The 26,916-nt window shown below is 37.3% G+C and overlaps 1 protein-coding gene across 1 annotated transcript in view; it reads left to right on the forward strand.

Annotated features, from left to right (window-relative positions):
- DDAH1 (dimethylarginine dimethylaminohydrolase 1) overlaps nt 1–26,916 on the forward strand; it is a 129,831-nt gene that overhangs the window by 72,869 nt on the left and 30,046 nt on the right. The window contains exon 2 of the mRNA XM_045547623.1: nt 24,375–24,474. Coding sequence (XP_045403579.1) covers nt 24,375–24,474 — 100 coding nt within the window. The remainder of the gene's footprint in view (nt 1–24,374; nt 24,475–26,916) is intronic.

Here is a 26,916-nt window from a genome sequence, read left to right on the forward strand (position 1 = left end):
ATATTAATAGTAACAACAGCTAAAATTGAGGGCTCACTATGTGTCAGGCTTTGTACTAAGGCTTTTGCATGCATTATTTCATTTAATTATCACTCCAACTCTGTGAAATAGTCACTGTTATAATCTCCACTTTACAGACAAGGAACCAAAAGTTGAAAGTTGAGTAATGCTCAAGGTCATACCACTAGTAAGGAAGTGGTAGATTCTATACTGAAAATGAGGTCTGGCTAATTCCAACGTCCATGAGCTCAACTACTCTCCTAGACGCTAGGTAGGGCCCGGCCAGGCTGGCTTGACTGAGGAGTAAACCGCCTCGGGTAAGAGGTTGTGCCTTGGTTAAGGCCTTGTGGTCCAAACATACAGGTTGCCCAGGGGCAAAATTATTTGAGGAAGAGGCTGTATATTTTCCAACTTGATAATATTCTTTTAAAGTATGTTTTAAAATGAGATAGCTCTCCTAAAAGCAAATTATTAAAGAACGTGGTCATTAAGCTATAATTTAGTACCTGTTTTACTAATCCTTTATTTTCCTCTGAGATAATCCTAGTTTTCTTTACCAGGTTTAAATGGATTGTTTTTCCCCAAGCCATTCTGAATTTGTTTTTGCTTCAAGTTAGAAAAGCTCCCTGGCTATAACTATGTCTGTGCTTCCAGCTACTTTACTCTGTGCCTGTGGCTGAGTCCTCAGCAAAGGTACTCACAGGCCAAGGCTGCTTTATTCAGGAGCTTAAATAGATATTGCAGAGAAGAGGAAAAGAATCAGCCGTGATTACTAATTGTGCTTCTGGGTCTCTGTTAATTTTAATGATTGAATTTGCTTATTAATCACTTTGCTAAGGTCCATCTCCCAGAGTCCAGAGACGGACTGCTGTGCAGATATAAATGGTCTCCTTAATTAGCCTCCAAGCTCTATGAGAGTTAACAGCTATATCAGAGCATAGCATTTTAAGTAACATTTAAATAAATCCTGGATGAGTTTTATCATACTCACTGTCTGCTCCCACTCATGCCAGCATCACCCAGATCATCAATAATCACTAGATTTGTTTTTACAGAGGTAATTTCTAGACCATCCATTTATTTGTTAAGGGGAAAATGTTCCTCCTTTTTTAATGAGAAAAAAACAGTCACTGGAGTTATGGGAAATTGTATAATGTTGTCACAGAGGTTGTCAGGGAAGCAAAGTAACAATGTTTAAGTGTGTGGTCATGAGCCTTCCACTTCCATCCATGAAAGATGAACTGCTACAGGAATTTTCCTTTTGCTGTAAACAATTATAAAACTGGACCAACTATATGAAACAGACAGTGCACACAGGAAGCTTAGGACTGTGGTCCCTGAGGGAAGGGAAACAAATGAAGTGAGATCTACAATTTCCCCAGCTTACTGCCTGGAGGCAGTTTCCAGGCTACAGCAGAGGGAGGGAGAACAGAGCAGAGCCCAGTCATCTTGCCGAGTTGAGAGGACAAAGATCAGAGTGTTATGGTAGAATTTGCAGGGCAGAGCCTGGAGATGAGGGACTGCACAGAGAGAGCATTCCAGAGATCTGCAGAATTGTTACTTAAGTCTTTGGTGGGTTTTTTTCTGTGAATATGTAAGAGGAACTACCCAAGGCTGGAGACAGAACTCTCAGAAAATAGGCCAAACAATTTCCCAGAACTTACGCAGGGATGAGAACAGTTCATATTCCCACAAGGCAGAATGAAGAGACCTTATAAATACATAGGGCTTTGAGTAGAGCCTCAGAAAAGCCATGCCTTAGTAGTGATGGGAAACTGCTACTTTTATACCAGAATCTTCATAAATCATAATCAAATATAGGCATACCTCAGAGATATTGTAGGTTCAGTTCCAGACCACCACAAAAAGCAAATATTACAATGAAGGTAGTCACTCAAATTTTTTGGTTCCCAGTGCATTTAAAAGTTAGGTATGTACTGTACTGCAGTCTAGTAAGTTTGCAATAGCATTATGTCTAAAAAAAACCAATGTACATACCTCAATTTAAAAATACTTTATTATTAAAAAATGCTAACAATCATCTGAGCCTTCAGCAAGTCGTATTCTTTTTGCTGGTGGAGGGTCTCGACTGGATGTTGATGTCTGCTGACTGATCAGAATGGTAGTTGCTGAAGGTTGACTGACGATTTCTCAAAATAAGACAATGAAGTTTGCTGCATCGACGAACTCTTCCTTTCATGTAACATTTCTCTGGAGCATGCAGTGCTGTTTAATAGAATTTTGCCCACAGTAGAACATCTTTCAAAACTGGAGTCAATCCTTTCAAACCCTGCCACTGCTTCATCAACTAAGTTTATGGAATATTATGAATCTTCAGTTATTCAATCCTTAGTTAAAGGTGTTCATAGCATCTTCACCAAGAGTAGATTCTATGTCAAGAAACCACTTTCTTTGCTTCACTATAAGAACCAACTCTTCATCTGTTAAAGTTTCATCATGATATTGCAGCAATTCAGTCACAACTTCAAGCTCCACTTCTAATTCTAGTTTACCACATCTGCAGTGACTTCTTCCACTGAAGTCTTGAACCCCTGAAAGTCATCCATGTGGGTTGGAATCGACTTTTTCCAGACTCCTGTTAATGTTGATATTTTAGCCTCCTCCCATGAATTACAAATGTTCTTAATGGTATCTAGAATGGTGAATCCTTTCCAGGAGGCTTTCAGTTTACTTTGCCAAGATTCATCAGAGGAATCACTAAGCTATAGTCCTGTGAAATGTATTTCTTTAATAATAAGACTTGAAAGTTGAAATTACTTCTTGATTTATGGGCTGCAGAATGGGTGTTGTGTTACTAGGCATGAAAACAACATTAATCTTCTTATACACTCAGAGCTCATGGGTGACCATGCGCTTTGTCAATGAGCAGTAATATTTTGAAAGGAATCTTTGGACTTAATGTAATTCTTAAGGGTCTAAGGATGTTCAAAATGGTAAATGAACATTGGCTTCTACTTAAAGTTACCAGCTACATTAACCTCTAACAAGAGAGGCTATAATTTGGAGTTTAAAGCCAGGTATTGACTTCCCCTCTCTAGCTATGCAAATCCTAGATGGCATCTTCTTCAATGTAAGGTTATTCTGTCTACATTTAAAATCTTTTGTTTAGTGTAGCCACCTACATCAACTATCTTAACTATACCTTCTGGATAAAACTTTTGCTGCAGTTTCTACAAAAGTACTTCCTGCTTCACCTTGCACTTTTATGTTACGGAGATGGCTTCTTTCCTTAAACCTCATTAACCAACCTCTGTTAGCTTCAAATTTTTCTTTTGCAGCTTCCTTGCCTCTCTCAGCCTTCTTAGAATTGAAGAGATTTAGGGCCTTGCTCTGGATTAGGTTTTGGATTAAAGGAATGTTGTGGCTGATTTGATCATCTATCCAGACCACTCAAACTTCCTCTGTAACAGCAATAACGCTGTTTTGCTTTCTTATCATTTATGTGTTTACTAGAGTAGCACTTTTAATTTCCTTCAAGAACTTTGTCTTTGCATTTCCAACTTGGCTAATTGTTTGGTACACGAGGCTAGGTTTCAGCCTATCTCCGCCTTCAACGCGCCTTCTTCACTAAACTTAATTATTTTTAGCTTTTGATTTAAAGTAAGATACTTCTCACTCTTCCTTTCACTTGAACACTTAGAGGCTGTTGTAAGGATGTTAATTGGCCTTATTTCAATATTATTGAGTCTCAGGGACTAGAGAGGCCCAGGAGAAAAAGAGAAATAGGAAAATGCCTGGTTGGTGCAGTAGTCAGAACACACATGACATTTATTGATTAAGTTTGCTGTCTTATATGGGCATGGTAAGTTTGAAATATTGCAATAATTATCAAAATATGATGCAGAAACACAAAATGAGCACATGCTATTGGAAAAATGATGCCAGTAGGCTTGATACAGGGTTGCCACAAACCTTCAATTTGTAAAAACAAATTATCTGTGAATCCCAATAAAGCAAAAACATAAAATGAGGTATGCTCATAACTGAAAACAAGTGATGAAAAGAAAAATCTGAAAAGCAGTCAGAGGTAAAAGCTCATTGCGTATAGAAGAATAAAGATTAGACTGACAATAGAATTCTCATTAGAATCAGTGCAGACCAGAAGACAATGTAATGACAATCTTTAAAAGTGCTTAAAAAAAAAAAAAAAAGAAAAGAAAAAAACCTGTCAACCTAGAATTCTATATCCAGACTACCATAGAATATATCCTAGCATATATAATCTTAGCTTTGTTTATGTGAATTTGGCATATTTGGGGAGAAACTATGAGGAGAAGAAGAGAAGGCACAGAATGACCTCCGTATAGTAGCTCACACTTGCTCTGTTGCTTTGCCTTTACCAGGAGAGATCCCGCTCACCGTCATTAATTTCTCTTATTCCTTTCTGATTTTCACAATTTGACACCCATCTGTGCATACTGAACAAAATCATCTTTCACTTATATCCTTCATAAAGAGCAATGTGAAAAATATGGTTGAAATAAGGAATGGAGTCCAATAAATCACCTATAAAAATCAGTCTAATTACTTTATTACCTCATATTCATGCTGAAAACTTTATTCATATGACACGTTTTATGCTCACTTTAGACAGAAATTAGAGATCAAATACAAAAACTGTGTCACAGTTTATACAACATATTTTCCAATTGTTCAGGTAGGTAACCTTCAAATATTAATGAAGAGGAAGAGAAGTTGTCAACTTAATTGGGACGCCAAATCTTCAATCCTCAAATGGATTACTCAAAAGTCTTACTGAGTATGTGAGTGTATGTGTGTCTGTGTAGGCGTGTGTGTGTCTATGTATGTGAGAGAGAAAGAGACAGAGGTTTTGTTTCCTGACACAATCTTCTAGGGAAAACCTAACAGACATTGTAAATTGCTTTTATTTTTAAATTTTCCTTGTCAATAGTATTTGAAAAACGTGTGGACTATTAACTCTTAATTGTGTGGAAACTTTAAAAATGTACCTGCCTGCATAATGTCATGGAGAACCATGGTCCCCCCTCTTGTCTTCCAACACCAAACAACATTTATTCTGTGGCCTTTGGTTGGTCATATGGCAGATGGTTCCTCATTTGATACCATGAAAACATAAAATCCCAGCCAACATGAAAACTCTCAATGAAATCTGGTAATCTGTGCTTGGAGTATAGAAGATTATTTAAATATGTATGTGTACATAATTAATGGGAATTATTCTCAAACGTTTTAAGTAGAAACAACTTTTTATTAGTAGTCTTATCATTGGCTTTTCATCTCAAAAACATTTCCAGTTCATCAGGAGTCTTGTTATATTGTAAATAAAGGGACTTGTAATCCTTCCTCTGGCAGGACTGGGTAAAGTTATTTACACCTAGTGGAACTTGGTCTCCTGAGCTATGTGACCACGACGATCTCTTCTGATTTTTACATTTCATAATTCCGTGAGCTAAATATCCTGTGCTAGTTTCTTTTCATTTAATTCTCCAGTCCATAAATTTACCATACATACATCTGTATCCAGCTTTGACATGTATTAGGTGATCAATTAATACTTGTTAAAGTAATGATGTATTTTGCTGTTTCTGATGGATTGTAAAATTACTGTAATTGCACAGTGTTTTATATTGAGACTATTACTCATTTTTATTTTTGTTGAATCATGTTGTTGCTTTAACATTTACTTCCTCTCTACTATGTATGATTTAGAATTGGTTTTTATGTGTTCTCACTAAGGTATTTCAGAGAGAAAGCTGCAGGAAAAACCATTTCATTTCACCTAATCTCGGTCCCTCTAAAAAGATAGACAGACACAAATATTTTCATAATCATAAGGTAATCCAGGAAGTGAATTTTACTTTTCTTCCGCTTGATTTTGCTGCTGAAAAAAAGAAAATCTTTCTGGGTACATTAGCAGCTTATTCCAAACCGGTTGCCCTATGGAAAGAAAAGCTTCTCCAGCTCTACCCATTGGAAAACTGGATAAAGGCAAGCATTTGGCACCTTGAGTTTGAAGAGACCTATCCTTTCTTCTAAGGCTCGAAGATGGAAATAGAATTGAAAAAATTACAAGAAAATAATTGCTTCCTGTTTACTGAAATAATTTTAAAGTTAAGGCATTTTTTCCCTTTATTTTTTTTTTCATCATACATTTTCAGTTAATCCTTAAATGGGGGGAATAAAGTAGTTGAGTCGTCAGGTAGATAGTATAAATAGTGTATTAGTTCTTTAAAAATGCCTAATTCCACAGGGTATCTAATCGGCTTCATATATTTTCAGTAGTTAATACCCTAATAGCAGTGGCTTAATAAGCCATTTATAATAGAAACAGTTCACTAGTTACACTAGTGAAAAGCAAACGTTAAAGTATTTAAATCATTATAGGTTATTATTTGCTCTGCAACACTAACTGAGGATTTATAAGGTTTAATTTTGAACCCCAGAATAAATGAAGGGACAGGAAGCCAAAACTTCCCTGGTGTTGAGGAAAAACCCTTGCTTTAACTTCCTATCAATAGCAGTATTGTCTGCCACCATTAGTGCAAGGGACCAGCTCCTTGCCATTCCCTACTTGGGCTTGTTTTTATTTTTAAGGAATGTTGGAAAATTGTGGAAATGAATGTTTTTTCTTTTTCTTTTTTCCTTAATACCTCATGGATCTTGACCTTTTCCTTTAAACTGGTTTAGTATGTGTTTCCCTTAAAATTGGTCATTGACCCAAAAATAAGTTTGAGTTTCTTTTTCCATGATTTTCTGTAAAGAATTCTGTTAATAGCATACTAAACTGGATTACAAACGTACTGAATAAGTGCTTTGAGTTCTGGACAACCTTGGAATAAAGGACACAGAAAGAGTAATACTGCATAGAATGAAATTGGGCAAGTTTGTATAAAGGGAAGGAATGCAACTGTATGGTTGATGTGATCAACATCTTCGAGTGGGTTTATTAGCAATTTAATGGAATATGGTTATTCAAGCACAATAATGGCTTCAGTTGAAACGTCTGTTCTGCTCTTTTTCCCATACACGTTGGAATGAGTAGAATGTGACAGTTGAGCTTTCAACAAGCTTCATGAATTTTAAATCCCTTTTAGTTATAAAATGGGGTACATGGCTTGTAGTCAGTGTGGACAAGGAGCTGGCAGCCTCATCCAGTGTTACGGGATATCAGGTGTCTTCAAGATAATGAGGGCTGGAGTTGGCCAGGTGCATTCTGGGTCTGCTCTGTGTATCCACAGAGAACAAAGGACCTCTCTCTGTCCAACATCTAATAATTATTTTGCAGTTGTAAGATTTCTTTCCCAGCATTTGGTGCAATACTTAAAAACTTCATGTCATCACAGAAGAAAACCTTTACTGATATCTCAGAACAACTTATTTTTGGGCAGCTAAATATTTCTGTTTTGTTCTTTCTCTTACTGATTCATGTATATTTAGAGAAGAAAGGCTCTGTGAATTGTGATGTATCTCTGTATCCTCAATTGTAACACACATACTAACTGGTCCTGAGTATCTTTAAATATTCATATGTTTTATAATATTGTTCTCAAATTCTATTATCACCATAAAAGTCTGAATCTCTGCTTTGGGTAAGTCTTGAAGTATTCTAAAATTCAATACAAGGAGCTTATTGTATTTGCAGTTACCTAACATAACAAAAGACTGTTTTCAGAAGATAATTTTTTAGAAAATCCACTTAAAAGCAATCTCAATTTAAATGGTATGAATTTATTTTTAAATTTCTTTATAAGAAATTTATGTTTTATTGAACTATGGAATGTGTGTGCTTATAGTATAATTTTATAGTATGAGCAAAAAGCATTGTCATAAGCATACTTAATAGGAATGTGTAGAAGTTTATGTGAAAATTATTAATAGTGAGTGGTATCTATGCATAGGTGCTGTGATTACAAAGAATTTTAATGGCTTTATTTTACTTATCTGTACTTTCTAATTTTTCTACACTGAATGTGTGAGATGGGATGTGTTACCCTTTTCACCTCAAGTCCAGAGAAAGTGGGCTTTAAGTAGATCTCTCAGAGAGTTGACATATACTCCTTGCAGTTTGGAAATACCCAGGACAAGTGTCTGGGAAATCTAGAAGAGAAGAAGCCGGTGACTAACTGCTTAGATAGGGAACCAAGAAAGTGCTACTGTGTTGGGCATAGCTGCACTGCCAGGGTCTGTGGACAAAGGACGTGCAAGTGTTTTCACATACTAGAAATGGGTCACATAGGAGAAAAAGCTGGGCTGGGGCTGTTTCAAGTCTAGTTCAAATAATAGCCCAGGGAAGCATGGGGACCCCAACAGTGAGAGCCTGGATAAAGTAAACCACAGATGAACCAGGGGGAGATAACCGGAGCAAAAAAGACTCCTGTAATGCAGCTCCAAGTGGTCCAGTCTCCCGTATCTGGAGCCACATTCTTGCTTGCATGTTTGGAATAATAGAAAGTATGCATCAATAAGCAGTGTCCTCTGTGCATAGATCTGCCTTGGGAGCCAGAATAGGCAGCGGCTACTCTAGTTGTAGGAAGTGGATGAAGTTTTAAATATTCAGGCTTTAGGGGCCCAAATATCTCTCACCTTCTTCACCAATGACACATCAACCATTATCCACCAACCAGCCATAGCTCTTTGAATTTTTGCACATTTCCTTTTAGTCTTAACTAAATAGGAATACTTAATAGGCAAACTTTTAAAAAATTGGTTTGATCTTAGCTCTTTGTGTAATCTTTTAACTGCTAAATTTATCCACATTTTCCTTGTCCTTAAAGCTATCTCTTTGTTTCTCTCTGAGTTTTTGTAAGGATACTCAAGGATACTTTGTAAGGATATTGAGTTTTTGTAAGCTACTAAAGGACGTAAATCACTCCAGAGGCATTATGTTCAATTATGACCTGAATACCTGAAAGAGTTAATCTACTTTTTAAAGTTCCTGAGGTACTATCCAGGAGAAATGAAAGCAGCAAGAAACTCTGGCTAACTATATAATGTCAATAAGAAATACTTGGATTATATATTTACATAATACTAAGACATTTAGTTTTGACAGCATAAACAGAACTATGTTCACTGGGAATTTGTTTCAAGATTTGAACATCAACTTATGGGATATTAAATTTAGTTAAGATACATCAGAAAACTTTACAAACTATGCCCGCTATTTAACTAAGTGGGTTTTTGCCAACAGATTATATGCTTTGTTAGACTATAAACTTTGTACATTTTATAATAAGCACATTCTTGTTTGGAAATGGAATGCATCTGATCTAGAATAAATCTGCTTGAGAGACAATGGATCCTAGCCAGCTCAGCCCTGGTTCAAGGAAAAAGACAATAAATAGGGACAATGACATTTATGAGACTCGAATTTCATCATGCTCTGCCTCATAAGAAGAGAATCTAGGTGGCGTTAAGGCTATTGTACTTGGAGAATTAGTCAAGACCGCCTATGAAGGCCCCTCTGTGTTACACACCAGTGGCTATTCCTCAAATGAGTGTTTTATTTAAAAATTAGTTACTATTTAGTGATAAATTAGAAACAGAAATAAAGTGGGTTTTTTTTTAAGGAGAAAAACTATAATGGCAAGAAACTTACCATATTTTTCAAAAGTAAATTGGGAAAGACAAAACCCATCAGCTAGATGATAATTAGTTTTTCTTGGTAGAACATTGACTGGAATGTTTCGATTAGGAAAATATTACTGAACTGTTCCAGTCTCAGCCCAGCTGAGGATCCCTAGATTTGATAACAATGAAGAGAAATTATTCACCCTTTTTGTTACCACAATATTAGAACATGGACAACTGTCGAAACCAAGGATAATTTCTTGACGCTAGCCGCTTTGTACAACTATGGTTAGAAATAAGCCCTTACTTAATATCCACAAGCATCCAAATATTCAGCTGGTGTTTTTTCACTAACGTATTTTAAATAAGTTCCAAGAGAAACAAATGTATGAACATATAACAAAGGGTGAATATTTACAAAATTATTTGCCATGCTGCGGCCTGGAATGAGAAGGCAGCTTCTCACAGTTAATTACTATCCACTATACTTATCCTGACTAGAACTTTTTACAACCATCTCTAATGACAGCTTTCATAACAACACTCAAAAAAGTCAAGGACTAGGAAGGAACAAAATAAGCACCAGCATTCTAAAATAATAATAATAATAATAATAATCCCACATTCCAAAAACCATCCTGCATATTGTATTCAAACCCTGGGCAAGGTGGAACAGTCAAAAAAGCACCAACTCACACTAGTGGTGAAAGCTTGTTTCAATTGGTGAAAAATTAGCAAGTACAATTATTTTTTAAAGATATGCAGCCTTACACGTTTTTAGCACATGCAACAGTCATTGAGTATATACTAATGAAGGGTTTCTCAGTCAAGATCTTTAAGGGACCTGCTTGAACAACTGAATAAGACTGTGTTTTAATTAGCACAGCCAGCATTCATTCAGTCCTATGGTGCTGTACAGTGCAAATGTATTTTGGACTGACTGATCTAAAATGTGTTTGAAAGTTGTTCTTCCTATAGCCTTGCCTACTCTATTGATTTGCTTAATGAACTTCACCACATCTCCTGTTCAAGTGATCATAATTTCCAAATTGATGGTTTCTAAAAGAATAAAATGCTACTGCTATGGCTGGTCTGTTGTTGTTTTGAGACAAGGTCTCGCTGTATTGCCCTGGCTGGAGTGCAGTGGCTATTCACAGGCACCCTCGTAGCACACTGTGGCCCGGGACTCCTGGGCTCAAGCGATCCTCCAGCCTCAGCCTCCCTAGTAGCTGGGATTACAGGCATGTGCCACTGTGCCCTACCTATTACCTGTGGAAAGTTCATTACAATCCATTTGTTTGTTTCCAGACCTTTTATCTGGATAGTATCAGTGCAATCATAATGAATGAGTCTTATATAGCCCTTCCTGCCATGGGAGGATGTTCCCATCCATTGCTGCAAACAGCTATCATACCTTGTAACAGCAACGAATAAACAATGTCTCCTGGAGTCTCTTTGTTAGACTACTTTTGTTAGAAGTAATGGAGAAGGCAGATTTTCTCACATCACTACCTGCAGGCCACAGTTTGAAATAGTTCTTATAATGTCTCTTGGTTTTAAGTACCTTTTTATGTCAGTGACTCACGATTCTTATTTCCAGTTCTAACTCCTCCCCAGAAGCCCAGAGTAATATATTCAAATTTGTAGATCTTTCCATTTGAATATCTAGATGGCACTTCAAACTCAACATGGCCAAAACAATCATTGAATTTCGTCTCTAGCCTTGCTCCTTTCCTCCCCTGCCTTTTTCCCATTACAAATTGGTACCCCCCATCCACCCAACTGCTCAGGACAAAAATCTAAAAATCACCCTGAATCCTTTCTAGCCTTCACCCCAACATCTAATGTACCAACTCCTGTCAACTCTCCCTTCAAAACACGTGCCAAATTCAGCCACTTTTCTTTGTCTCCACTATCACCACACTTGTCCATTATTTTACGCTTGGACGGCTGCAGCTGCCTCTTAACTAATTTCCCCGCTTGCATTTGTGCCTTCCAATCCATTTTCCTCAAAGCAGCAATCCAGAATTATCTTTGTAAATTAATTTGTCACTCTCCTCCTTCAGACTCTCCAGTGACTGCCCATAGCACTTAAAATTCCAGCCCTTTATGCTCACTTACCAAATTCAGTCTGATCTGACCCCTTCCTGTATCCCCAGCTTTATCTGGTAACATGCTGTATTAGTCTGCTAGGGCTATCATAATAAAGTACCACAGACTGGATGGCTTAAATAACAGAAATTTATTTTCTCATAATTCTGGAGGCTAGAAGTCTGAGATGAAGGTGTCAGCAGGGTTGGTTTCTTCTGAGGCCTCTCCTTGGCTTGCAGATGGCCACCTTCTCCCTGCATCTTCACATGGCCTTCCAGCTATGTGTCTGTGTCCTAGTCTCCTCTTCTTATAAGGACACCAGTCATATTGGATTAGGGCCAACCCTAATGACCTCATTTTAACCTCATTACATTTTAAAGACCCTATCTCTAAATACAGTCACATTCTGAGGTACTGGGAGTTTTCAACATATGAGTTTTGGGGGGACACAATTTAGCCAATAACACTTGCCCTCTTCATTGTAGCACCATAATAGCTATCTCTCTGTTCCTTGAGCAAGTTAAGTTTATTCTCTACCTTAGGGCCTTTGTACTGGCTCTTGTTGGAACATTCTTCTTCCTATTGGTAACAGGAAGATCTCAGCACAAATGTCCTATTTTCAAATGACTGATCCTGATCTCCCAATCTATAGTAACCACCCACTCATTTTATATTGCATCTCCTGAATTAAATCTCTGCATAGCACTTAGCACTATCTAATATTTTTTCTGTTTACTATTTATTACCTATGTCACCATATCCCCAACAGAATATACACAGGGTTCTTCTCATAATCCCAGAACCTAGAATAGTCCCAGATATATTGAAAATGCTAAATAAATGTTTATTGAATGACTAGGTAAATGAACAAAATTATTGGAGAAGAGTGGCAGTCAGAGATTATTGGGACAAATAGGTCAAGGGTAGTTTTCTCACTGGGGGTGTTTAGAAATAAAGATGAATCTGCTCACCTTTGGAATGTCATAAGAGTTGTTTAGAAGAGGTCATCCAACTTTGTGACTATGCCCTGGCTAAACATAAGTTTTTTATAACATTTCTAGAAATTCTCTCTGACTTACAAAGTTGTTCAGCTGTTCATTCAGTAAACATATACCATACCGAGTCTACTAAGGGCCAGATCTTGGAATGCCCTAGGGGCATAGGAGCACACAGAAGGAATCTCTAACCCAGCCGTTAACCTACAGTTGGGGTAGGAGCAGGGTATGCTGGAAGGCTTTGAGGGCAGTGTAATGCCTACAATGTATTAACTGTATGCTGAACATACAAAATATTTCCCATACATGAAGTCTGTTTGTGTCTGGCAGCATGCAACTTCTCTGAATTCACAGAAAATTATGGGGCGCTTTGAGTGCTAGGTCCAGTGCTTATTTTGGATGGTATGCACAGCAAATTTTTATGCTTCTCAACTTTCAGGAAAATTAGTTTAAAATTGTAAAAACTTGTCAGTTTCCTGGTTTTTAACGTACTAAATTTTTGCAGGTCTTTTGGCAGCTGACACTTATTTTCATTTTATATTTGGTAGATAAATCATATTTTTATTTGTCCTCTGCATACAGAATGTCAGTGGCTTTTAAGTACTCAATACATGTATTGTGTCATTATCATCAATAAGGAAAGGGACCACTTGAATTAGTATGTTACATGTCAAAAGAGCTGACAAGACCAACAGAGCTCCAACAGACTCCTGCCTTGCTTTTCATTTAGAAAGCTAAATGTGTTTCCAGCCTTCTTTCAGGAAACTGTCTTGCAGTGATATCTTTGTGGAGGGACCTTTGAACGTCTGAAACTTTTGTCATTTTGTCTTCCCCAGACAATGAGAAAGATCTTTCCCAGTTTTGTCCAGAGTGATTTTTATTTCTTCTGTGTTCTCTGGCCCCATTGATTCTCCTTCCACCTTTCTGTCTAACTTTCCTAGATACCATGTGTCCTCCAGATCTGAGTGATGCTTCAGAGATGAGAGTGTTGAAACATTAACTTCCAGCTCTGACATACAGAACTGCAACAATTGTGCTTTATCTCATATAATCCTTCCTGGGGTGCTTTTAGCTTTACACACTGTTATTTATAGTCTACTGTTTTCTATAAGCAGTATGATCTTAGTGTTATAAGTGGGCAAGTGGTTATAAGTGCCATGTGATCAACATTTTGAGCCAAGATAACAGGTTAAATCACATCTTACATATTGTATAATTTGTGATATGGCAAGTCATGGTGTATTCCTAGAAAAAGAAAAAAATCCTCCATTAATTGTCGTTTCTACATCAGAATTGAATGAGTTTAGTAATGTGGCCTGGTGTTACTGACTCTTTGGATACATTTGTCAATTTTGTTATATAAATGAATGATTTACTTTTAGCTGCAGCTAACAGAAAACTCAAATTGGTTAAGGAAATGAAAGATCTCATATATCAAGAACTCCAGGGCTCTAGGGTTGGTAGATTGAGCAGCTCAATAATGTTATCAAGGACTCATATTCCTTCCCTCTCTGCCCTGCCACGCATGGTGATGGCTGTGTTCTCACCAGTTCCAGGTACAACATCCACATAGGTCAATGTCCAAAGGAAAAGAAGGAATTATGTTTTGTTCTATGGCTCCAGGAACCTCTCAATAGACTTCTCCGAGTGGCCAAAATTGGATCACTTGCACCAGTCCCTGATGAGAGAGATGGAACTGCCATGACCGGTTGAGACTGGGAAGTGCCTGAAGCGATATGGTGATAATTAAATGGCATAATCCATGTGAAATCACTTAGCACAGTGCCTGGCACTTAGAGCTTAATAAATTTTACTTATTATTAATGCTGGTAAACCTGTGGTATCAAAATTGTAAAAGAGGGCCTGAGTTGTGAGTAGTTAAGAGGTAGGTTCCCTAGATCTTATTGATAAGGATTCTGTGTTGAGGGGATGGAAATGACAAGGATCACCTGGGGAATCCATCTGCAGTACTGGCTATAGGACCAAGGCTTAAATCCTTAGACCACAGAGCAAGACGCTGCTCATAGGAAGGGAATGGGTTAAGTTACTAGAACAGGACTCCAGGGAAAAGAACCAAGGCGGTACCCAGGTATGTGCTCGGAAGTGGGACAAAGCAGAAAGAATGACTTGATCCTGAGTGTCTGAGCATTGGCCTGCGGCTTGTTAGAGCCTCCTTTCGCAGGTGAAGATTGATCCTGGGAATTGGGTAGGGAATGAACCCAAAGTTGATGAAGTCTACTGTACTATATGTGGATATAAGAAAATATAGAGATTAGCAACTAAGCAGGGCCTGACATCTGCCTTCTCATAGGAAAGGCATTATAGATGCTCTGTGTAGTATAATTATTCTCACTGTTGGCAGGCAATTAGCAGCCTTGGAGAAACTGTGTGATGGGTTAGTCCAAAAAATAAAATATAAGTATCATAAGTTAGTGTTAAGTTGACATTCACGCACCTTGTTTTCTAGATATAATTTACTTACTGCAGAGAATCCTTCTGTTTGCCTCTGAGGGCTCCCATCCTTCTAGAATTTTTTATACACTTTTGGGTTTGCACTATCTTTAAAGCTTCAATCCATATAGTCAACCTCTTGCTTCTGATTGGATTTGGTAAAACACCAGAATACTTTACTCATGAATAACCATCTGGGATGTTTTCTGTAAACTCTATGGGAGGGAAAAAGTATTACGGTTAGAGTCACATTTATATGACAAATGTGCCAAACATTGTTTTGAGACTACAACTCCAGAGCTGGAAATGACCTCATTTTTTAAGCGCTGCCCCCTCAATTTACAAATATGGAAACCAAAATGCTAAATAGCCTAGTTAATTTTTAGCAGTTGTCACTAGAAATAAACCAGCAAGTTTAGAAATCTAAGAAATCAATGGGAAAAAATGCAATGGATATGTAATCGTCTCGTGGGAAATGTTTCAAGAGATCTTATTCATGTAAAAGTTATTGTAACAAAAGTTCAATAAGAGAGAAAATGAACTTACTGGTTATAAAACTTTCATTCATGTTGACTATTCTATAAATATCTTGAGATTCTTGAATAATCACTGGGTTAGTGATATTTATTGGACTCTGATAACTTTGAAAGACTTTAATGATTAAATAACTTGCAGTTCTATTGACCATTTTCTTAATATAGTAAGCCCTTCATTAATTTTTCAGAGACGAGACTAAGTAAGGTGAACTGTTTATAATCTAAGGATATCCAGAAACCCCCTTTGTTTCTAAGAATTCCAGATGACCCACTGGTGAGAATAGATAACTACTATAATATTAACATTTTGATTTTTTAGCTGAAATGTAATATCTTCAAAGAGTTTTTCTTTGACCCCCCCCATCTGAATTTTATGCTCCTCGTATTTCTCAAAGCACATTGTAATGTTCCTTCATAGCCCTTGCCATAACTGTATATGGCTCATGTGACTGTTTCATTCCTGTCACCCCAGGCACTATATGGGTATGGCAGGGCCTCGCACTCACAACACACATTCAATATTTACTGCATGAGTGAAAATGAGATAAGGTTGGGGTTTCTACTGCTGTATGATAAATTACCTAAACATAGCAACTTAAAAGAATACCTGTTTCTTATCTCACAGTGTTTGTAGGTCAGAAGTTTGGGCACAGTATAGCTGGATTTTCTGCTCGGAGTTATACGAGGCTATAGTCAAGGTGTCAGCTGGGCTGTGTTCTCGTCCCGAACTTTGGTCCTCTTCCACATTCATTCCATATTCCATTCAGATTGTTATTGTTGGCAGAATTCCATTCTTTGTGGTTATAGGACTAAGGTTCCTTTTGGGGTTTTTTGTTTGGTTTTTTTGGTTTTTTTCTTTTTGGTGTTTTGCTGGCTGTCAGCCAGGAATTGCTCTCCATCCCTAGGGGCCACCCTGCAGGCCACCTCCATCAGCAACTCACAACATGGCTCTTTGCTGTTTTCAGAACAAAGTTTCAGAATATCTCTTTGGCCTCCATTGTCTACAACCTTTAAACCCTCTTTTAGGTGCTCCCCTGACTAGGTCAAGCCCACCCAGGGTAATCTCCCTTTTGATTAACTCAAGTCAACTGATTAGGTATTAATTACATATGCAAAATATCTTTACTTGTTCCACGTAACATAACCCAATCACAGGAATATCTCCATCATATTCACAGGCCCTTCCCACACTGAAAGGCAGAGGTTTATACAGGACATGTACATCAGGGGTGGTAATCGTGGGTACCATTTTAGAATTCCACCTACCATACTTCCCCATATAGGAGAGAAACCCTTCTTATCTTTCTAATAAAGATTTTGGATTTTGTTTGGAATGTTTATGGTATCTTGGTTTGTAGTATGTCTGCAAGTCCATATGCTTTCATAACCTTGCTATTTAAAATACACTGTTGACTGTTTAAAGGTTTTCCCAACAATAATTCCTTCTCATAATCTGGTGATGAAGTAATAGCTCCCAAAATTTATTAGCCTTAGTTTGTACATGCTTGGTAAACAGAATTGAGTCTCTTTAGAAACCAAACCCGAGTTCAGACTGCTGCAGTTTGTCGACTCTTTTCTCTCATTCTTCCAGAAGGTCTGAGACCACATTTTGTTCAAATAAATAAATAATAGGTTTTGAGAGTATCATAGCCTCTCACAGGCATTCTAACTTTTTTTTTTCATTTTATTTCGTAGTAGATACCTAAATTTTTTTGTTAATGATGATATTGTATAGGAAAGAGTAACATAAACTTCATAGCAAAGCTCTCTAAATTGAAATCTTTTTTTTTTTTTTGAGACAATCTTGCTGTCACCCTGGCTAGAGTGCAGTAGCATGATCATAGTTCACTGCAACCTCAAACTCCTGGGCTCACGTGATCCTTGCACATCAGCCTCCCGAGTAGCTGAGACTGCAGGCGTGCACCACCACACCCGGCTAATTTTTTTCTATTTTTGGTAGAGAAAGGGTCTTGCTCCTGTTCAGGCTGGTCTTGAACTCCTGAGCTCAAGCAATCCTCCCACCCCATCCTCCCAGAGTGCTGGGATTACAGGCGTGAGCCACCGCGCCTAGCCTCTAAGTTGAAATCTTAGCTCTGCTGCTTACTCAAAGTGAAACCTTGGGCTAATTACCTACTCTGCCTCAGTTTCCTCATCTGTAAAACCAAAATAATGCTTTTACTTGCTTCATCAGGTTGTAAGCGTTAAATAAGGTTAATATGAGTTGTTAGTAGAGTACCTGACATATAGGAAGACTATTTAAATCTTTTCTATTATCACTGCTAAATAAATTACTCCTAAGATCTTTGTCCTAAAATTAGAATACAGGAGTCCAATGTTTTTATTTAGAAACTTTTAAGACCAAATCATTTAGTATATTAAACCTCTCTTTGATCCTTTTTTTATTGGTAGCTTTGGTTAGTTTTAGCAATTTAATCATCACACATGGAAAAATTAAGGAACGAACCACTGAACAAACCTAAGGCATCCCCAAATTGAAGGGTAGTGATTAATATGCAGGTCTTCCTTAGCGAACATTCTGGTGTGGTTTATACATTCTGTTTATGTTACTTAGTGTTCTTAATCATTCTGTGACTTAGCATCCTAAGGCCTAGTATACAGAAATTTCATTCATCTCTGACATGAAGAGATCATGGAACTGAAAGTCACCTTGGCACAGTATTTCATAATACCTAGGGGACTTAAATGTACAGAGTTAGAAAGCAGAAGGCATAAGCTCCATTTCTGGTGTGGGCTATGCTCTATGATGACACCTCAGCAGAATCATAATCACACAGTGGAACAACATGAGGATGTGCTCAGAAGGCTTGACTCAGCAAGTCAGTCAGCCTCCCTTAGCCTCATTTTACTCATAAATAAAATGGGTATACTAGTGTCTATATTTCCTACCTTTTAGAGCTATTGTGAGCCTCACAACAAATATTCCATTTTATTGTCACTAGGTATTCAGAAGGTATATCTGCCCACTAGATAGTTAAACTCACAGGCACAAGAGCCATGTCTTGGCTGGGAACAGTGGCTCATGCCTGTAATCCTAGCACTCTGGGAGGCTGAGGCAGGAGGATCACTTGAGGTCGGGAGTTCAAGGCCAGCCTGAGCAAGAGCAAGACCTTGTCCCTACTAAAAATAGAAAAAATTAGCCGGCCATGGTGGCGCGTGCCTGTAGCCCAAGCTACTTGGAAGGCTGAGGCAAGGGGATCGTTTGAGCCCAGGAATTTAAGGTTGCTGTGAGCCAGACTGACGCCATGGCGCTCTAGCCCAGACAACAGAGTGAGCCTCTGTCTCCAAAAAAAAAAAAAGCCATGTCTTTTTTAAAAAAAAGAGAAATCTAAAAAAAAAAAAAGTTGGAATTCACCAAATGTCTGTTGAACTAAGATATTGATCACATGAGAAAATATTTGTGAAAGTGTGATAAAACATTAAGCAATGTCATAAAATCAGCCAAATGTACTAGCGAGTGGCCAAAGATGTGCTTATTAGCAAAGAAGATGAAAGTAGGCTAAAGAAATAAAATATGGACTTTTGAATGTGACCCAGGACAACAGAGTGTGACTTTGATGCATCAGCAAGTTCCAAGCCAGCTGTGCCTTGACATGCTAGAGACATTACATCAGCTTCTTGAGTGGCTTCCTCAGCATTATCTACGTATCACACTTCACATTAAAAGGCAAAACAAAATCCGCAACAAGTTGAGAGAATGAAACGATCTCACCACCCACAAAGTTAGGTTGCTGCTAATCAACTCTTTGGAGATAGACAAGAGTAAGGATAGGTTGATAGTATAATTTTAAAGCTCTTATAATGTGATGGGTTATAAAGAAACTGGAAAAATTTAAGTGGCCATTGAAATGTAGTGGTGATAGCAGTGATAGCACAGCTTCTAGTGCATGACAGAACTGTGGGCGACAGAGACGTGTCAGCCACAGACAGGCCAACTCTGCGGGCCACGTTTGTAGCCATAATATCTGGCAGCCCATGGAGCAGAAGCAGCTAAAAGAAAGCAGCTTGGCTAACAGAGGTTGGTGCATATTCTTTACGGAGCCACAGTTCAGAACTGTTCACCAGGCCTCAGGAACACATTCACAGGATCCAGAGTGAAGATATGAAACATTCGAAATGGGCATTGTTGAAAATGCACAGCAAAAGTAGCCCATGGACAGGGTCAACTGGAAAAGATCGCCTCTAAATAAAGAGTATTAAACTAATTACAATGCTGTTGCAAGTTATTATGAATATAGCTTCCTAGTAAAACTATGTAAGCATTTATATTTGTTTCGTTTTATTTTATATTAAGGTAAGTTTGGAGGGGTTGTTTTGTATCATTTTGGTTTTTTGATATTTTAGGTTTGGGGAAGATTTTGCAAGAAGAAAAGGAAAATTGGTCTTAAGCAATATTTTATTTAATACTGAAAATGTTATGTTTTTTATCTTTTATTTCTTTTTGAAAGGTAGCCAAAATCCAAACCAAGGACTCAGTTAATTTAGGGCAAAATTATAATAATACCATCAACTACTAGTTTTGAGCACAATGTACCAAGCACTGAGCTAGGTGCCTTATATGTATTTTCTTACTTGTTACTCACGTAATCCCTGTTAGAGAGAAAACATTATCCCATTTGCAGATCATGAAACTGAGGCTCAGAGAGGCGAATTTATCCTAAATCACATCGCTAATAAGTGACAAAGCCAATATTCTAATTCTCAATTTTTTCCACTCACCATGGGGGTCTGAAAGGAGTGAAAGGAGAAGACAGGATAACGATGAAATTATGACAGGATAAATGAAGGAACAGAAATGAGAGTGACAAACAAAGGTAAGAAGAGAGTAAAACTAGGAAAGGTAAGAAAGGAGACCAGGTGTAGAGAAAGAGAAGGAATTCTTTAGCCTGATGGGGTTCTTTAGAGTGGCAACATCCTCAGTAACCACGATCATTCTGCATCATCGTGGTTGGTACTCTCTTGAGTCCTGTGGGACATCCTAGCATACAGACCCACTTTCCAGTTTATGGGGTGCCTCTGGGGGGCTACTTCAAAGCAGAGGTTATATTGTGACAGCTTCCAGGAGCTGGAAGGAAATCAAATTTGAATAATTTAAATTTTTACAGTTAAATGTGTCCTCAATGTTTATATTCTAGCTTTACATTGGCTCTGCAGGGAAAAAAAACTGTAATTTTAATGCACTGGAAAGCAGATAGGATCTGTCATGGGGTGGTAAAACACACAAAACTTGTCCAAATGTAAGAAAAAAACAACAGCTTTTTCTTATGGGCCAGTTTCATAGCATAAGTATCTGTCACCATGTGCACATATGCTGATATTCATCAAATTAATATGCCATACTTAATATTTATTCAGCAATTACTATGTGCTAAATGATTTACATGTATTTAATGACCAAAAGAAGCTTAGAAGTTGATATTGATTATGAAATCACCCACTACAAAGATGAAAAAACTCAGGCTCAGAAAGTTAAACCACTTAAGGTCACATGGCTAATAAGTAGAAGAGATGGATTTGAACCCCAGACCCTTGGTCATAATAATAAACAATACAGACATTTCTAGTATAGTGATTATGAATGCATAACCCCAATAATTCTACATTTTTTAACATGAGCACTCCAGAAGAAAAAGAAAGACAGGGAGGGAGAGAAAAAAAACAAAAGATAAGATAATTACAGTCATCCTTTGGTAACTGAGAGGGATGGTTCCAGGACCCCCACCCCTACCCACCCCCATACCAAAATCCACAGATGCTCAAGTCACTGATATGAAATGGCATAGTATTTGCATATAACCTATGCACAGCCTCTCTTATACTTTAAATCATCTCTAGATTACTTATAATTCCTATTATAATATAAATACTATGTAAATAGTTGTTATGCTTTATTTTTTTACTTGTATTACTTTTTATTGTTGTATTGCTATTTTTATTGGGTTTTTTTCCAAATATTTTTGATCTGGAGTTGTTTGAATCTGGGGATGTAGAACATGCAGATACAGAGGGCCAACTGTACCCTAAAACTAGCACCAGCTTAAGAGAAATAAAGGTGGGTTGGATGAATGGGAGCAGCAGAGATGGTCTGAAGCAGTGGCCAGGGAAGAAATCTGTGGTAAAAGATAGGAGGAGAAAAGATGGGGCAAAAGGAAATGTAAGTATAAATTTTTAAAAAATGAAGTCAAAGTGCATGTAGGCTGAAAAGGAAAGAGAGAGTTCTTATAGACCTTTACAGTAGAGAATGAAAATTACTGTATATACTCATACTCTAAGGTTTAAGTTGAGGGTTAAATTAATTAAGGCTGTTTTACCCTTTCTATTTCTAATTTTGTGGGCTAAACTGACCCATTCAACTCAGCCTTTGGAGTTAATACTGTTTGTTCTGATGGTTTTTCTGAGTAATGCTAAGTTCCACTCTTCAGGGTTAGTGTCTCAATGAAAGGTGGATGTGTTATTTAGTCATTTTTTTTACCTCTTGGAAGTTAATTAAGTCAACATTAACCATGGCTATGTAACCACAAATGGGCATTTTCTTGAAGGCTCATGGTTTGGATCTTTTCCTGCAAAAATTCCCACTTCTATAGTTATATTTAGTGTCCTAGCTGCCTGAATAGCTGGCTTGCTATAGACCCATGTGTCAGGGCAACAGTGGGCCTGTTTGCAGCTGAGTTTGTCTATGCCAAGAGTATGTGGTTCTCAATGGACAGCCTGCTGGGTTCAGCCTCTCTTGTTTCTTCTCCAGAAATCTCCCTGGGGTTAGCATTGCTGATTTGATGCCATATGGTCCTGCAGTTCTCAAAATTGTTTACTTGATGTTTACAATTTTGAAAAACTCATCCATGCGCTTAACTCTGAAAGTAATGTGGTATCATCAACATTTGTGGTATGGACCTATCCTGATGACTTTGTTTACATAGATGTGATTGAATTTTTTTAAGTACTGCCCCTGCACAAAAGCCAGTTTTTTAATGTCAGTACAGCTGTTTTAACTTTTAAAAAACCACAAGCATTTTATCCTCTAAAACTTTAATTTTGAAAGGCATAGGACTTTTTAAAGAAATACAGTGTTTCTGAAACTGCTACATAGTAGTCTATTTCTGTTCTTCTTTAACCTTTAAGAGTTGAATAAAGTTCCTGAGTTGAGATGTTACATAGTTACACATAAACTTTTCAGACCAAAATCCACATTATTGCTGAATTCCTAGTAATCTTTGAAATGTTAAGTTATAATAGAAGCAGTAGCATTGGTAATAGAAACAAAAAGTAACTAGCTCAGTTCTCATGATCTTTCCCTAAGCTCAGTGAATTTTCCATGGACACAGAAGCAGAGATGCCAGAGGAAACTGTGTGTTTTCTTGGGTTCATGGTAGCCCGACAAGTCATGGTAAATGTTTTGCTCTTTTTTTATGCTATAGCAACGATTCCACTTCCTATTACATAGGAAAACCTATTCTGCTGTTAAAAGAGGTCACTGGATGTATTTACTACAATGTTAAGACCATTTTGTCCATGGAAATAATTTTTATTGTCCTGAGTCACTCTGGTTTGTGGAATTTTTACATGAGTTCCAGGACAAGGATGAGATGATATATTTATTTTACTTTGTATCCTCTTTACTGTTTTTTTGAATGCATGAATGTCAGGCTTGTTGTCAAAGTATTTCCATATTTTTATTACTTTAGGAGTAACTCTGCTATATTTATGTCTCATAAACTCTTCATTGACAATTCACTCTGTGTACTCAGCATGCTGTATTTTGGCAGAACTACCTGCTTGCCCAGTGTGATGTGATCTCTTGTTTTTCCCTTAGCCCCTATTCATTTCTTTTCAATGTATGTCTTTACTATGCTAAAGGTTTTACAGACCTTCAAAATATTTAAATTGTTTTGTTGAGCTGCTGGTAGGAGTTGAATTAACTTGTGAGTGTCAATTTGTTATGCTTCACATTTTTTTCTTGTATCAAAGTAATCCTCACTAAAAATGTTCCCTAATTCATCCCAGAATATCTCTGCATTTTAGACACACCCTGAAATAATCACAGAAATTCCCTGAAATTTATTTTCAAACTTTTGTTTGATTGTAATTGTTGTATTTGTTAATCATCTCTAGGGAACTACTTTTTAAAAGACAGATGATCATATTAACCGTTTGAGTATAAACTTAAGTAACATTTTAGATTTACAAAGAAGCAGTGGATAATCTGACATTTTAGAAAATATTTGAATAGAAAGCAATGACTGTCCTATGGGTTGAGATTTCAAGTTACTAGTTATTGTCATTGATATTCCTTCCATATATTACTCTCTGTGTGTTTAATCCTGACTACATGAATAACTCACATAAGGTTTAAAATTAAATCACGTACCTTCTGGCAAGGGTGGGAAGATTATATGCTCTGCCTCCCGTCTTCTTTGACTCATGTGCCCTAACTGGTCAGCCTTCCTCCAGAAAAAGGCACATGATATTGACTCAGCCTTAGCCTAGAAGGGAACAAATGGGCAATTTCTAACAAATAATTTCTTCTCTTACAAATGATCATGACTAGTCCTATACTACGCTACATATATTCATGTATTCACGAGGATGGGTGTGTATGTGTGTGTGCATGTGTGCACATGAGAGCATGATTTAGTGTTTATAAGTTTTAGATAGTTGACTTTCTTGTTAGGAAATGGTAGAATATTAACCTGAATCATTTTCTTTTCAACAGGTTGACATGATGAAAGAAGCATTAGAAAAACTTCAGCTCAATGTAGTAGAGATGAAAGATGAAAATGCGACCTTAGATGGTGGAGATGTCTTATTCACAGGTATAGTTGTATTTATTTTTTCTATCCAAAAATATTTCTCATACTGGCTTGTATTCACTTGTTTTATTATAATTTTTTAAATTACCAAAGTAACAGACGCTAAATGCAGAGTATTTGGGAAACATAGAAAAGCACAGTAAGAAAAAAAATGACTTTCCATACAAATATAATCACTTCAATATTTGAGTGTGTGTTCTTTTAGTACTTTTGTATGTATATGTTTGCATGTTTTTATAAGAATATTATCAGTATGTATATCATCAGTATGAATCTTATTTCTACTATAGTCTTCTAAAACATGAGTTTATGGGTTGCATAGTTTTCCATCGTGTGACCATATATCTGGTTTATATTGAAAGGATTCTTAATTCAAGATTAGTGTTGGCCAGGCATGGTGGCTCATGCCTGTAATCCTAGCATTCTGGGAGGCTGAGGCAAGAGGATAGCTCGAGGTCAGGAGTTCGAGACCAGCCTGAGCAAAAGCGAGACCCCATCTCTACTAAAAATAGAAAGAAATTATCTGGAGAACTAAAAATATATATAGAAAAAAAATTAGCCGGGCATGGTGGCACATGCCTGTAGTCCTAGCTACTCGGGAGGCTGAGGCAGGATTGCTTAAGCCCAGGAGTTTGAGGTTGTTGTGAGCTAGGCTGACACCATGGCACTCTAGCCAGAGCAACAGAGAGAGACTCAGTCTCAAAAAAAAAAAAAATATTAGTGTCATTTGCAAATAATTTTCTTCCCAGATGGCAAGATAAATTTAAATAATTTTCTATGCAAATTAACTTGGCTTAATGCCAGATGAATAATAGCAGAACTCAATAAAATATAAACAGCTAATATTATTATTGATCTAACCAGAATCAGTTTTTATAATATGTATAATGTAGCTACTAAAGAAATAGTAATTTTAGCATTTAACCTTTCCAGCTCCTTATGATCAAATGATTAGTGTTTTGTAAAATCATGTGTAAAATCTGAATCCCCAGATTCATTCTGGTTATATTGATGTGCAAAATAATCAATAGTGATTTTAGTTTATAGTGAGAGCTTATTTTCCCCTAAATGTCAGAGAATAAATACCCGTTTCACCAATGTAGCCCTAACAGCAAAGGCTGGTCCTTAGGGATTTGGGAATGTAGCCCCAGGTGGCCTACTGAAAACAAGAAGCTTCTTGGAAGTCTCATGTCTTAGCTGCCCTGAATTTTACATTGAATCCCATGTGTACATATAACCAAGTTGTAGGCATCTTTGTTTTAATAGAAAAAGAATGTTTTGTATTACTTGCATTTGGATATAATTGATGTTCCTGGAAGAAGAATGGTGTTTATCCTGTGACATTTGAGTGGTTCCTTGCTTAGTGTCACGTACTATACCTATGGAAGGGGCCACTGTGTTGCCAGCTCCAGGGGTGCCATTCTTATCAGGGGGTGTGTGAATACTATTCCCTGGAGTTGTGCACTGCACAACCTGTGCTACCACTGTCATAGGCAATGGCCCTGCCTCTGGGGGCTGGTTTGCATACCCACTGAGCCCTAAGAACACAGAACAAGGGGTCTAGGAAACCTACGCCACATTCTCAATTCTGGATGTTCCCAGCAGACTCAGGCATTCTTTGAATCTGCCTAGTAAGTTCCCCTTAGAATATTCTTTGTGTCTCCCATTGATGGCACTTTCATTCTTTTTGGCAGCATAGAACAATAGCCTGTTTCTCTAAGAAAATAGGCTTTTGTGAAAAGCTAGATGTGTCAATCGCACTTCCTTACAATACAAATCTTTTTTACCAGAACATAGCCATATGATGAATAATTTATTGTAAGCAGGTACTGATACCATTTGAAAGATGGTTTAAACAAGTTTGTTCATAGCCATTTAGTTATCTGAACAGGTGAGCTGAACAGACTCCCCTAAAATCTCAAAGTGAAGGCACTAGGAATCTTCTTTTGGTTAAAGTCTTTGCATTGCGGCTTGCCTTTGATACTATCTGTAGACTTTTAAAATTTGTTATATAATATTTAAGTTAATGTCTTAATAGTTATTTTGTTCAAAACTGAGATGGTATTAGGATATCTTTACCTGCTTGGCACCTCATTCACACCTAATGCCTGGTCCTGCCTTCTAGTTTTTACTCACTTTTATTTTTTTTTTTTATTGTGGTTAAACATATATAACATAAAATTTGCCATTTGAACCATTTTTAAATATACAATTCAAGTGTCATTAATTATATGCACAATGTGGTACAACCATTACCCACTCAGGTTTTGGATTGAGAAGAGTTCGGTAAGAAAATCTGTAGGACTTGCTCTGTGCTCTGTGTCTGTCCTCTTTCCTCTGTGACTCGCAGCTTCATTAACAACACATCGGGAAATAGACGGAAGGAAAGCTGCTTTCCAACTCCAGTCCCTGCTGGGAATTCTGTCAGTCCGGCGAGCAGCTACT

Source organism: Lemur catta, chromosome 3 (genome assembly GCF_020740605.2).
Source record: "Lemur catta isolate mLemCat1 chromosome 3, mLemCat1.pri, whole genome shotgun sequence".
In the NCBI taxonomy this organism is placed as follows: domain Eukaryota; kingdom Metazoa; phylum Chordata; class Mammalia; order Primates; family Lemuridae; genus Lemur; species Lemur catta.